Source organism: Monomorium pharaonis, chromosome 2 (genome assembly GCF_013373865.1).
Source record: "Monomorium pharaonis isolate MP-MQ-018 chromosome 2, ASM1337386v2, whole genome shotgun sequence".
Classification (NCBI taxonomy): Eukaryota; Metazoa; Arthropoda; class Insecta; order Hymenoptera; family Formicidae; genus Monomorium; species Monomorium pharaonis.
The window spans coordinates 32,947,444-32,960,712 of NC_050468.1; the positions used below are offsets into that span (position 1 = coordinate 32,947,444).

General features: G+C 34.4%; 2 protein-coding genes across 3 annotated transcripts; both read right to left on the bottom strand.

The window, feature by feature from the left end:
* Positions 1-55: 55 nt before the first annotated feature.
* Positions 56-6,803, bottom strand: LOC105840579 (stress-associated endoplasmic reticulum protein 2). 2 transcript variants are annotated; one of them, XM_012687544.3, is made up of 8 exons: positions 6,385-6,526; positions 5,734-5,806; positions 2,968-4,855; positions 2,075-2,351; positions 1,311-1,564; positions 822-1,008; positions 636-734; positions 56-568 (listed from the first exon to the last, which is right to left on the bottom strand). In XM_012687544.3, exons 4-8 carry the CDS (start codon positions 2,121-2,123, stop codon positions 438-440), a joined length of 720 nt encoding a protein of 239 aa, XP_012542998.1. In that variant the 5' UTR covers positions 2,124-2,351; positions 2,968-4,855; positions 5,734-5,806; positions 6,385-6,526; the 3' UTR covers positions 56-437. The 2 variants fall into 2 exon arrangements, with proteins under 2 accessions (XP_012542998.1, XP_012522661.1); XM_012667207.3 differs by lacking the exons at positions 56-568; positions 636-734; positions 822-1,008; ... (1 more) ...; positions 2,075-2,351; positions 6,385-6,526 and adding an exon at positions 6,533-6,803 and having other exon boundaries at positions 4,037-4,855.
* Positions 6,804-7,662: 859 nt separating this feature from the next.
* Positions 7,663-13,225, bottom strand: LOC105828727 (transmembrane 9 superfamily member 3). The gene is made up of 10 exons (XM_012667206.3): positions 12,891-13,225; positions 12,345-12,540; positions 12,091-12,213; positions 11,764-12,017; positions 11,168-11,407; positions 10,799-11,083; positions 10,499-10,707; positions 10,279-10,425; positions 9,326-9,409; positions 7,663-9,240 (listed from the first exon to the last, which is right to left on the bottom strand). The coding sequence occupies exons 1-10, from the start codon at positions 12,978-12,980 to the stop codon at positions 9,096-9,098; spliced, it is 1,773 nt and encodes a 590-aa protein (XP_012522660.1). The 5' UTR covers positions 12,981-13,225; the 3' UTR covers positions 7,663-9,095.
* Positions 13,226-13,269: the final 44 nt, after the last annotated feature.

The window sequence follows — 13,269 nt, forward strand, 5'->3', positions numbered from 1 at the left end:
CACAATTACATATTACACATAAAACATATAAAAACTAAAATTTTAAAAATACGAATTGTTTTATTCGATTTATTTTTATATAAATTTACAATGTAATTTTTTTAAGATTACCATACTAATAACAATAAAAGAACATTTTTAATTAAAATGCCAGTAACATAAAGGCTCAAAAAACGCATAAATTATGTTGTTTTAGTTACACAAATATCATAAATGATATAAAACATATTATAGATATTTTATATCAAATCTTTTTTTTAAATCTAGAGTAGTTTGACAAGTATTCAATTATTATAGTGTTCTAATAATGTTTGTCAATACAAAAATACATACCAATTACAGAAAATAAATTATCATAATACTAATTAGATCTCTTAAAGTATTCATTTTTACAAAAAAAATTATGAAATTACAATATTAAAGCAATTCTCTTATCACTATAGATTTTCGTCATCAGATAAATCAGATACTTCAAGTACGGCGAGAGACGAAAGTTTCTTGTATTCTTCATCGAAAGTTTCATCGAGGATAAGTTTTGGGCCATCTGGCAAGAGCGAGGTTTTTGAATCTAGAAAAAAATTAATGGTTGAATATAAGCAAATCTTATAAACATTAAATAACACTAAGCTTCATACCTGATGCAAGTATGTTCTCTTCGCAAGGCTTTATGTTCTCTTTCTCCTTAGAGAGCAATTCTTTAAATTCTTTCTCTATAGTTTCAATGTATCCGTAATCTGAAAAATTAAAAGATATTTCATTATAGACCTCAATGTAACTATGCTATTTGTCTTTGTTTAACTTTCAAATAACTGTTCACATACCAAAATCATATTGGTTGTCATGCCAATAAGCCAATTTTTCTGGTTTGGGAAACTTTTTAATATTCTTCTTAGGGAGCAATGGCTTCTTAAAAGTACCATCATTCAATTGCTTTTTTGTACATTTATTAAGCATACTATCTTCCTTCAGAACAGATTCTTTAAATTTGGATGACTGTGCAATTAACGTCTATAAAAAAGAAAGCCATTAATAATTTAATAGTATGTAAAGACTAAATGTTTTTATGTCTATTTCAACTAATGTAGATTAACTTTAATCTGCTCTAGTTCTTAAAACTAGAAAAAGATAAACAGTAAGTTAAATCAAGATCTAAGTTAATCTATATTATTGAAAAATAGACATTTAGTTTCCTAAAGATTCTTTAAGGTTTGAAAGAAAATTCTATTATAAATTGGGCATATAACAGATATTCGGTTTACAATGTACACTAATAAATAAAATACATTAGCAAAGATAATATTTTTATTTACCTTCGCTGATATTTCCTTTCCTGGAGATATTGGACGTCCCTTACTATCTATTTGAGTTACTTTCAACTTTGAACAATCCTGTTCTCTACCCTGAATACTTTTCTTACTTGATTGTATATTGGATATACTGGATATATTCATATCAGAATGAGATCTTATTGATAATCCTTTTGGTTTTGTGCTTGCCATTGTCTTGAGGGAATTTACTCTAATCTCATGAGATGTGTTAGATCGTGTAATAGGTTTTATTTGACCTATAAACACAAGTCAATACATTAGATACATTTACCAACATTTGTTCTAATTCAAGTTTCTTCTTGAATATAATGATAGATTTTTATAATCAAATTAACATATGATCTCCTAATTTAAGCACAAATGAGATTTGTTCTTGATAGCTGTACTGCTGTCTGGTACAATAAGTTAGAAGAATAAGAAAAAATATATTTGTCTTATTCTAACTTATTACACCAGTACAGTAGTGCAGCAACAAAGATCAGGCTCAAGAAAAGTTCTAGTGCAGTAATAAAAAATAAATCCTTTTTCATATATATTGCAATAAAACATCTTTCTTACTTAAAACTAATCATAAAATTATTGTTCAGTTTAAAATGTTTCTTGTATAATTATTTATAATTGTGTTCATATATAAAAATTATACTGGACCAAATATTTTTAATCTAATTTATTTAATTTATATGCAAAATATATGAGGTTAATTTACATATTGTGGTACAAAAATAGTAATTATAGGACATATTTACCTCCGTTAGACTCGGCGAGTCCACCCAACAAATTAAATATGTTGGACATTTTGTGTCAATATATACAGTTAATCCCTTGTAAACCACACTTACAGCTATTTCGTAGATCCGTGAATTTTCCTCTTAATCTCTAATTAATATAGACACGGAACAACCTCGGAATAACCGGTTCGCACGACATTTGAAAACAAAAGCAACCGTTTATCTCCGCACGCGCAATCGGCGTAATAACAGGCGTTTGTGCTGCGTTCATGGGAAGGATAGATGGGTCGCGAGGCTAAAAAAAGGAAAATGTAATCAACAGGCTATCTTGGCCATCTGTCAATCGAAAAAACCAACTACAAATGGCGCTAATTTAGGATAATCAGTCCTACAATCACCGATAAAATACTAACATATAAAATATTAATAATCTACATTATACGATGTAATGTACACAATGTAAATTATAAACTATATATGTCATATTTTACATATCTATGTAAACAATTAGTCCATGATGGCTAATAGAAGATTCAGAAAATTATATTGCACCCAAACGTTTTTTATTTTTAATATTAGGACGTTGAATAATTCACTACTTTATTTTTAAAAAATCTGCAGCTGAAGCACACAGAATTCTTGTCGAGACTTACAGAGACCATGCTCTGTCGGAAACAACATGCAGATATTGGTTTAGACGCTTCAAAAATAATGATTTTGATATTGAAGATAAAGAACGTTCTGGCGCACCGAAAAAGTTTGAAGACAAAGAATTGGAAGCATTACTTCACAAAGACTCATGTCAGACGCTAGCTGAACTTGCAGAATCATTAGGAGTTGATCACACAACAGTTTCGAAACGTTTAAAAGCATTAAGAATGATTCAAAAACAAGGCCATTAGATGCCGTACCAGTTGAAGCCGAGACGTCGAACCACGTCGAACGGCGTCTTTTTACGTGTGAACAGCTGCTTCAACGGCAGAAAAGGGAAGGATTCTTGTATCGTATCGTGACTGGCGATGAAAATGGATACACTACGATAACCGTAGAAAATCGTGGTGTGAGTCCGACCATGCATCAATATCGTCGGCAAAGCCGAATATTCATGGTTCCAAGCTTCTGCTCTGCATTTGGTGGGATTAGATGGGTGTAATTTATTATGAACTGCTCAAACCGAATGAAATCATTACGGGAAATCTCTACAGACTACAATTGATGCGTTTGAGCCGGGCATTGAAGGAAAAACGGCCGCTATACGAGCAGAGACACTACAAGTAATTTTGCGGCATGACAACGTTCGGCCACATGTAAAACCGGTGAAAACTTGGAAACGCTTAAATGGGAAGTCCTACCTCACCCGTATTCACCAGACATTGCGCCTTCCGACTACCACTTGTTTCGATCGATGGCACATGGCCTGGCTGAACAGCACTTCCATTCTTATGAAGATGCCAAAAAATAGGTCTTTTGGATAGCTTCAAAAGACGTGTCGTTTTTCCGACGTGGAATTCAAATGCTGCCAGAAAGATGGGAAAAAGTAGTAGTTAGCGATGGACAATACTTTCAGTGACAGGTTTTTTACTGATGTTTTTAAATAACGCATTAATTTTCACAAAAAAAACAGCGAAAACTTATTCGAAAACCATTGCCATGTTGTTTTTTTATAATTTCTAGGCTTCTTTATAATTTATATTAAATTGTTCTATTTTACAATTTATAAAAAGATATAAATTATACATATGATTGTATTAAAAAATTAAGATTATATTTGGAAAATGCACAAAAAAATAATTAAATGAGAAACTAAATGGACAAAACGTAATGTTTACACAACTGAATTTCCAATATTCGGGAATTATCTATTAGCGATAAGGAATACAAGATAAATATATCTTTCTCAAATTGAAAAACAGATCGCAACTGAATAAACTCTCAATTGGGTGGAAGGATTATTTTCAAAGAAACAATCGCTTTAACATATATCTCATGTAAAACAATATATATATCTTTATTGATAATATATTTTATTAAAAGAGACAATGTATGCACTGTCAGTAGCAAATATTTCAGACAAATCATTCTGAGATGTATAATATATATATATATATATAAGTTTATGTATATAATGACCTATCGCGCGTATGTTGCCTATAATGCATAAGCATCCATACAAAGGCCATTATAATAACAGAAAGCTACCAATTGCTTAGATTGGAATGCTTTAAAACAAATCTGTCCAATCATTGGAGTTAAACTTATGCTACGAATTGGACAGACCTGCTTGAGGAGAAATCTGCATGATAAATCATTTCTGTGTATATACAATTATTTATTACATACACATAGACGAAAGAATATATTTTAGAAAAAAAAAACAGCATGGACAACCTCGTCAACAAAAATGTTATTGTTTGGAACGCAATAATAATTTAAACATAAAAAATTTCCTTATTCGTAAGTTTGACAGAATGTTTTTCAGGACGTTTATTTTGTTCGAGCACTCCCTCCTTTCATCTATGTGTAGCGCAATTAAGTTAAACGCTTATAAATGCTAATTTGTTATAAATAAATCTTTGAGCTTCTTTCACAAAAGAGATGATTTTTCAGCTAATGTCTAAATTTTGCCACATTTCCCGTAATATCTCCGATCTTTATTATAATCTATATTAAAACGGTTTGTCAGTCTCTTTTGCATATCGCCGAGTGATAGATGGTTTGTCGTATTAAGATCAACACAGCGCCTTCTTTTTCTTCCTCATCTTCAAGCCATTCTGATACTCTGGATGATTTGAAACACAGCTGCAACAAATAATATTAGCGTTCTTAATTAAAGTATTCTTTATGGAATAATAAAAAGTACATAAACTTTTAAATGCAAATAACAACTGATTTACACCATCCATTTACACCAAGGTAAATTAACTTTGATCTCAGATCAACTTACTTTTTATCTTTTTTTAATTCTTAGAACTAGAAAAACACGTTAAACTAAGATTAAAGTTAATTTACATCACTGAAAACTGGTAAAAAATAAATTTATAAATTTATATGTCATAAAAAATATTGTATATTGCAAACTTTCTTATCTTCAATATGTCAACAACAAGCATCTGCTTTTGCACACAAAAAAATGCTATTATTTAAATTACATAAATATTATATGAAATATTTTATATATTTATTATCTGCTAATTTATTGTAAGTTTATCAAATATATTTAGGTTACATTTTAAATAGTAATTTAATACTCTAATTGAGAACATTAAGTTAAAACGAAAATTCTTGTTTTTTATTCTAATTTTTTTCTAAAATTTTATATTCTTTAGAAGAATATTTATTATAAATGTTTTTTTTTCAATACAAGATAATGAATTTTTTTTAATTTGTCACGAGTACATTTTTAGACTATTATTAAGAAGATAAAAAATTATCGTTACTTAAAAGTAGAAAAATATGTAAAAGTAGTAAATTGAATAATTTTTCTTCTTGACAGAATTGATATTTGTCTGTCTTTTTCGATCCATTACATCATGTTTGCTGTATGCCATGCACAGAATAAAAATATTTTTAGCCTAGAAGAATAGTAGTCTTTTATTAAGGTATTCTTTTACTTCCAGATGTGAAGAATCAAAAAGATTTTCAAATTGACGCTTCTAAATTATCACAGGCACACTTACCAGATCCACAAACGACAAAGATAAAGAGCGCCAAGAGTCCAGTTCCAATTGGAGGTCCTTCCTCTTGCGATTTCTATCAGCAAAACAAAAATTGTTGTTTAATTACAGAGTACGGTAAGTATTGGATGACAGTTGGAACGCGCACACGGAAATGTCGGGTATGCAAAGCACAAAGCACTGTATAAACAAATTGCGCATACAGATAAACCAGACTGATATCTTTCAGCGATTGTTTAATAAACGTCACAACAGAGACGTCCTCGATATTAATTCAACATTTATTATAGATACGTTTTAACGTAAGAGCTTCGCGTTCTTTACATATGGCAGATTTTCGTCTGCTGACACGAGAAATTCTCTTATTGTAAAACCCTTAACAAGATAACAACGTCACGAGACGCTGGGTAATTAAACGGAACGAAAGCGAGAGGCTGGACGTCCGACTGAACGTCCAACGTCACTTGACAGCTGTCCCATTAGGAATGAACGATCGTCTATAACCTCAATACGTCGGATTGACAAGCAGTTATTCACGCGGTGTGCAAGCAAACGGGAAAATTAAATCGTCATTTTTCACGATTTTTTAAGTTTTTTAATCCCTTCCATATGTCCATATGCCTTCCTCGAACGTCATCGAAAAATGTTACAAACCTCCGTGAAAATTTTTCTCTCAAAACATCCGGAGACTTCAATGAGACGAGTGATTTTACGCTGGAGCGAGAGGAGCGAGACGAACGCAAGATGAACCCGGAAAAATCCCGGATTTCAGAGAATGCGATTCGACTCGACAAGGACTCACCGACGACTTGGGAACGTTTCCGCGTAACGTGATGTTCTTCGTCGCCTTCTCGTTCGCGATGCGCATCCGCTGCTTCGGCGCCATCGTCCTCGCCCGTGCGATTACCTCGGCAAGAGTGTGCGGCAGGGAAGACGCGACAGATGAGATGAAACAGAAGCACCGTATGCGAGCGCGCAGACGTTCGAGCCCGTCCGGCGTCCACGAAACGTGTACCGCGACGTTCGCCAACGTGTGACGTGACACGTAAAGTTGCGCGATAGCCGACAACCCGCTCCCTCGTGCCACACTGTCACCACCGTGATCGACCGAGCGAATTCCTCGCACTCGTCTTCGGTGATCGACACCTCGTTTTCCCCTCGATGACAATTGTGATATTTATTCACGAGCGTGACCAGCAAATGTAAGAAAACAGCGGACTGCAGCGGACACAGAAGCAAAAAAAAATGTCAAACATTCATTTGAGTTGGAGGAGGATGTATGTCCGCCATATTGCGGCGGGAAAATTTTGATTTGTTAATTTAAATTGTTAAAAGAACAATGTGTACTATTATCGTTAATTGTTATCGTTTAATTACTTTAGAATTGAAATATTAATCAAAACTTTGACTTCTAATGTACGAGAGTAAGATATTATTATTATTATTGTTAAAGTAATCTGTTTTAATTCACAATTAAAGAATTGATTAAAATGCTTATTTTTTAACATATGAGAATCAGACATATTACTATTATTAAAATAATATTTTACTTTAGAATTAATTAAAACATTGATTTTAATTCTGATTTTTTAAAATATATGAGGGAGATGTATCTTTACTGTTAAAATAATTTATTAATTTATAATTAATTGAAATACTTTTACATTCTGAATGGAATGTGAAAAGAAATCGTGTATATTTTGCATATTTTGTCTTTTATCGGTCATTAAAACGTCATTATGAAGAGCACGAATAAGATAATTTTTCATCCAGTCCAAGTTAAAAAATGGATATACATCAAAAATTTGAAAAACTATCTAATACACAAAACATAAAATAGCATAAAATTCTTTTCATAAAATACTTTTCAAACACATATTTCAGCGACAAATTTATTGTAGCGGGGAAAGAAAAGTAAAGCTGTGATCGTCATTGTATTATACGTAGAAATTTTATATTTTTTCAGAATCACTACATCTAACAACAAATTGTTTATTTTCGAAGACTCCCACCAACATTAGTCTCTCGGTAAAATCACTGAAATATAATACTCTCATTGTTATATCTCTTATTCGAATTACCTATCTCTAATTGTGTTTATCGGAATCGATTTTTCGTCTCGGCGGCAATCAATTTATATGATTCGGGTGAAATGCCCGCCCGCGAAAGAGAATTGTAAGCATGAATTTATTCGTGAATCCCACAAACGGAAATTCAGATAAAGTACAACGCGGACGAGATCGTGATCCATATGATCATTATACTGCAAGCAAGATCTTGCACTGGCATTACACTTCACGATTCCTTTTCTTTCTCTCTGAATTCATTTAGCTTAACGATAAACGGTTTTCCGTTGATAATAAAACGTTTAATCAACAAACCTCGATAATCAAGAATCAGATGATCCAAATTACTCCAACACACAGTTTGCGTAAATCAACGAAAGTCTTGTAAAACTAGGATTTCATAAATTATAGTGTATTAATATTTTCATATCTATTTTATCGCAAGTTTATTACACTTTTCTGTTATTGCAACATTCTACTTCGAGTCTTCAAGAGTCAGAAAAAATTATTTTACATCATCTCTTTATGCTTCATTGTCCGAGCTGAAGTCTCTACATAAAAAGCAAATCGACGCTTCTTGATTTTTGTACAATAATTCTAATAATTTTCTGTGCCATTTGCAAGCGAGACACATATGTAATGAAGAATGATCGTAACCGTACAATTATATTTTATGGTATGTATACATATATCAATTACTATAATTTTATCGGCATACTTGAATTAATAAGAAATGTATGACAATGTTAAACTAAATTGTACGATTGCAAAATGTATTTTGTTCGTATATAATAGCTCGGACTCATACGGGATTCGACTAACACTTACACTTATTACTTTATTATTGACAGGTGACTGCATTTGCGACACGCGCACGTGTTCCAGTACAGTAAGATCCGTTTACAGCGTATCTTTATCTTTCATCGAACAGCGAAACACACGACTGGAAAGAAAAAAAGATAAACGAACGAGTACAAGATGAAGATGTCGTTCGAATATCTAGCGGGAAACACGCGACAGCGTGAGTTCCGTTGGAAGAGTAATGATACGTTCAAACACACACGCAAGTTCCTTCGCTTCTAGAGCGAACATTAAGTCGATGACGAGTAAAGCTGAAAAAACAAGAATCACACTCTCGAGCGACGTGGCGGACAGTCACTTTGTAGCGAAATAAAGTATATATTTCATGAACAAAATAAAGCATATATACTTCATTCTGTCGAGAGCAGCGAGTGTCGCGCGCGCAGTTTTAGGAATTATCCATCATGTGATTCAAATACTTCAATTAGTGATGTACTCTTAGTCTATCTTGACTGTTGAATATATCTTTCGCACGAATGCATTGGTGCCGATATATCCGACTGTACCGCACATGATACCCAGAGCCAGGCTGAACAATGCCATGTAGCCGAAATAAAACGCCGTTTGGAAGAGACCATACATTCTGCAAGAACAAAACATCAAATAAAAATGAGAATGAGAGATATTTGCTATCGAAATATTTACTTGCCATAAGTGTCTCTACTCACTTAGTTTTGAAAAAGAAATAGTAAAAGGAATAAATGTAGACGTAACTGGCCGTTGAAGCCGCTGCAAGAAAGCTCGTCCATTGCCTATGGATTATATTTGGATTATATATAAAAAAAAAGTTTATAAGATGTTTCAATCAACTGTGTCCACTTTAAAAAGCTATCATTTCTTAACTACTTTAGCAATTCTTATGAAATATGGACGAAAATTTAAAAAATGTTGAAAGTTTCATTTGGTATCATTATTGATAATGTTGGATAGTGTTTTATGAGATCAAAATCGAAAAATGGATGTTATTTATGTAAACATACTTAGAATTATCTTTAATATGTCATTTTTTCATTTCTCAGTCCTTACTCATATGTACTAAATTTTATAATTTTCTTATAAACAATTCAAAATTTGATTTATCGTATTTCATTTTCTTCAATTCCTTTCTTGAGAAGTTTCATATTCTTCACCAAAAGATTGTTTTTTTTTCAAGAAGAGCTCGTTAGACAATTATAAAATTTAATACAAATAAGTAAAACAATTGAAGAGCGAAAGAATAAAACATATTAAAGATAATTCTAAGGCCGGTATTCATAGTCGAATCTTATTTCAAGATCGTCTCAAGCAATGTCTTAAGATGCTAATACGGCTGTGATTGGCTGATGGCATTGGCGCTTAAGACAGACTTAAGATGATCTTAAATATAAGACCCGAATACCGACCTAAGTATGCTCAAATTAACAATTTCCATTTTCCGACTATGAAGTTTCACAAAATACTTTTAATAACATCCATCATTATCAATAATGATATCAAATAATACTTCTAACCTTTCTTAATACTTCCTCCAAACTTCATAAGAATCGCTCAAGTAATTGAGAAATGGCAACTTTCCAAAAGTGAGTATAGTTGACTAAAATACCCTGTATGTATGTATGTAAATATATAGATATACACACACCATCGATAGTCTTCGGCATTCAGCAAGAAGTATGTACATACGATAGTGACGCAAACCGTTACTATCATGAGAATAACGAACACTAATAACATAAAACCGTAGACGTAATAGATTTTGTACGCCCAGAACGAGGTAAAGACGAAGTACCTGAAAACGTCGACGGGCATAATAAATGATTATCAAATGAATAACTTAAGATACTAATACAATGACTCCATACATTTCAATGAAGATCGAACCAAAGGGTAAGATACCGCCGAGCATTATGATCACCAGCGGTTCCATAAACCATTTCTTCTCGGGTATTGGTCGAGGCACTGCGTTCACGCGGCACGGTGCGTCCGGTGTCCCAGCGAGATTGCGGCCGAGAATGGTACCTACTAGCGTCAGCGGTAATATCACAAATATGCAGATACACGTCACCGCAACCTGCGTACGTACAAATGACGTGACCGTATTAATCGTGAATATTGAATACAATTACACGTAGCAAGAACGATCGAGGTATGCAGTTACAAACCATGGATCCGAAGGGTATCGCTCTACTGGCGTGGTAATACATGGCGATGAAATTGATGAAGAAAGCGGTGCCGCATACCATGAGCGGTAGCATGAAAGCACTGAGAATCATCTGCTTGATCCACACGCGTCCGCCCATTCGAGCGTACAGTCCGCCACCTGCGTAACCGTTAATGGGTGACGTGGCGGCGTATACGAATATCGCCGTTGACAGCATTGAACCGCGCTCGGTATAAAGCTCACCAAGGATAGCGAAGATAATTACACTCAGCACCACCACTGTGACCTTTATGTACAAAATGGCGTATCTCACAATTTTTATTCTTTAAGGAATTAATATGTAAAGTCATGTTATATGAGATAGACGTACCTGATAGCCTGCGCCTATAAGAGCTGAGAAAAGCATAGCATGACTTGCAGGCCTAAACACATCTCCGTGTACTTGCTTCCAACCGTACTCATCGCCCAAATCTCTTTCCATATCGTCCATCTCCTCATCTCTACTATATCTAGCATAATCCTTTCTCAAAGTGCGCATCAAAATCATTGAAACAAGTCCAACAAGGAAAATCACCATCATGAAGCTATTAAAGATGCTAAACCAGTGTATCTGAAAAAAATTTAGTTTACATAATGCATGTATATACAGAGTTGCTATTAATGTTTTGAATTTATTATATTTCTTCAAGCAAATCGAGGAAAATACAGCAAATTATCAACATTTTTTTATTAAAAAATATCTGATTTGACTTTGTAGAAAACATTGTTAACATGAAACAAATTTTCTTTATATTATTAACATGAAATTGCTCTTTGCTCTTTTTATTTTTGTGCATATTTTAATTATGCAAAAGAATATAAAGTTTGGTAAAGCCATAAATTCAAAGATATTTTCTAATAAAAAGATGTCAGTAATTTGTTCCAAAATTTCCTTAAGAAACAAAGTTGCTGCAAGAATTTACTTACTCTATGCTGAAAGAAATTGGGATCCAGATACTTGTCGAATCTGTCCTCAAATTTAATATTACTCTTCTTCCAATTGACTTCATAGGTAAAAGGTATACGTGCACCCTGCACTAGCTTCACTCTGTTGTCACTGGTCAGATTAACGTCCACTATTTGTTTACCATCGTATCCAATGTCGAACTTTTTGTGTGCCCAGATGTAATAGGAATCTGATACCGCAACTCCGTCATTGTTTTCTATTTCTCCTACAACACCTGTAACACAATTTAACTGTCATAATTTGCCACCTGAATACACAGAGTAAGAAATTAATGTTATGTTAATTACCCCATATTGGCAAATCATCAATGTACATTTGATACCAATACTGATTTTTTATTGCGTACGCAAACGCTTTCTGGCTTTCCTCATTTAAACTTATCTGGCAGTATTCTGTCTTGGAGATATCCTCTGAAACATCCCATTAAATTTTCATAACTTTATACTTTATATATTAATTGAATGACGTACAATGAGCTAAACAATTATATTTGTATTGTTGTAAATATATGCTGATATATAGCTGACTCATAAATCCACACCTTTGAATTCGATATCTAAGCCACTGAACTTCAGCTCGATGCCCTGCAACGCCTCCGCCAGGGTCTCGTGATAATGATTGATGACATTCTTGGTGCCTGTACAAAAGGGTAAGGAATAATAGGAGTATGTCTCTTGACGATTGTGATACGGGCCTACGGTGCTCATCCATAATACGACCTCGTCGCCATCCTCGTACTGTAAAACAAACGATACGTCCATGTTTAAGATACTCTGAACCTCCAACTGATCCAATGTCGCGATTGAAATGAGGCTACATCGCGGAAATGAGAATCTCATTCAGATTCGTGGCAAAGTGCGACGATAAACAGTTTTTATCCTGATACATATCAAATAGAGACGATATCATCGAATATTTATTTAGATGCGAATGGACGAAGAGCGAAAGAGAAAGACGAAGAAGAATAGCATCAAGAAACGTGTGGCCACAGCGCAACATTTGGCCTTTAAATGTCAGCAACAGCAGGTCGGCAACCTGGACGGCACGCTGTTGGTGGCGCGTTTAACAGGTAGGGTATAATACTCACGACGTGGGTGTGCTCGTCGGCGCGTGCCGACGGCGGCGCGAGGAGGCCGAGGAGCGCCAGAAAGCAGAGCAGCTGCCGTCCCCGACGCATGTTTACCGACGCGTGTTCCTAAGCGGTGACAAGGCGCGCCGACCGGCCGGGCGCCCTTTACGCGTACGCACGAACGAGAAGAGGAGAGGATCCCACCAGCAGCGAGACGACGCGGCGACGGCGGACAATCCCCATATAGAAAGCGTAATGTGTGCCGTGCGCGCGTAAGCGGCTCTGCTAGCGATTGACAACACACAGGAGGGGACGCACGGGAACGCACACGGTGGTGACGGACGGACACGTATCAGCAATGCCGGAATGACGGATATATTATGCACACTGTAGTCGT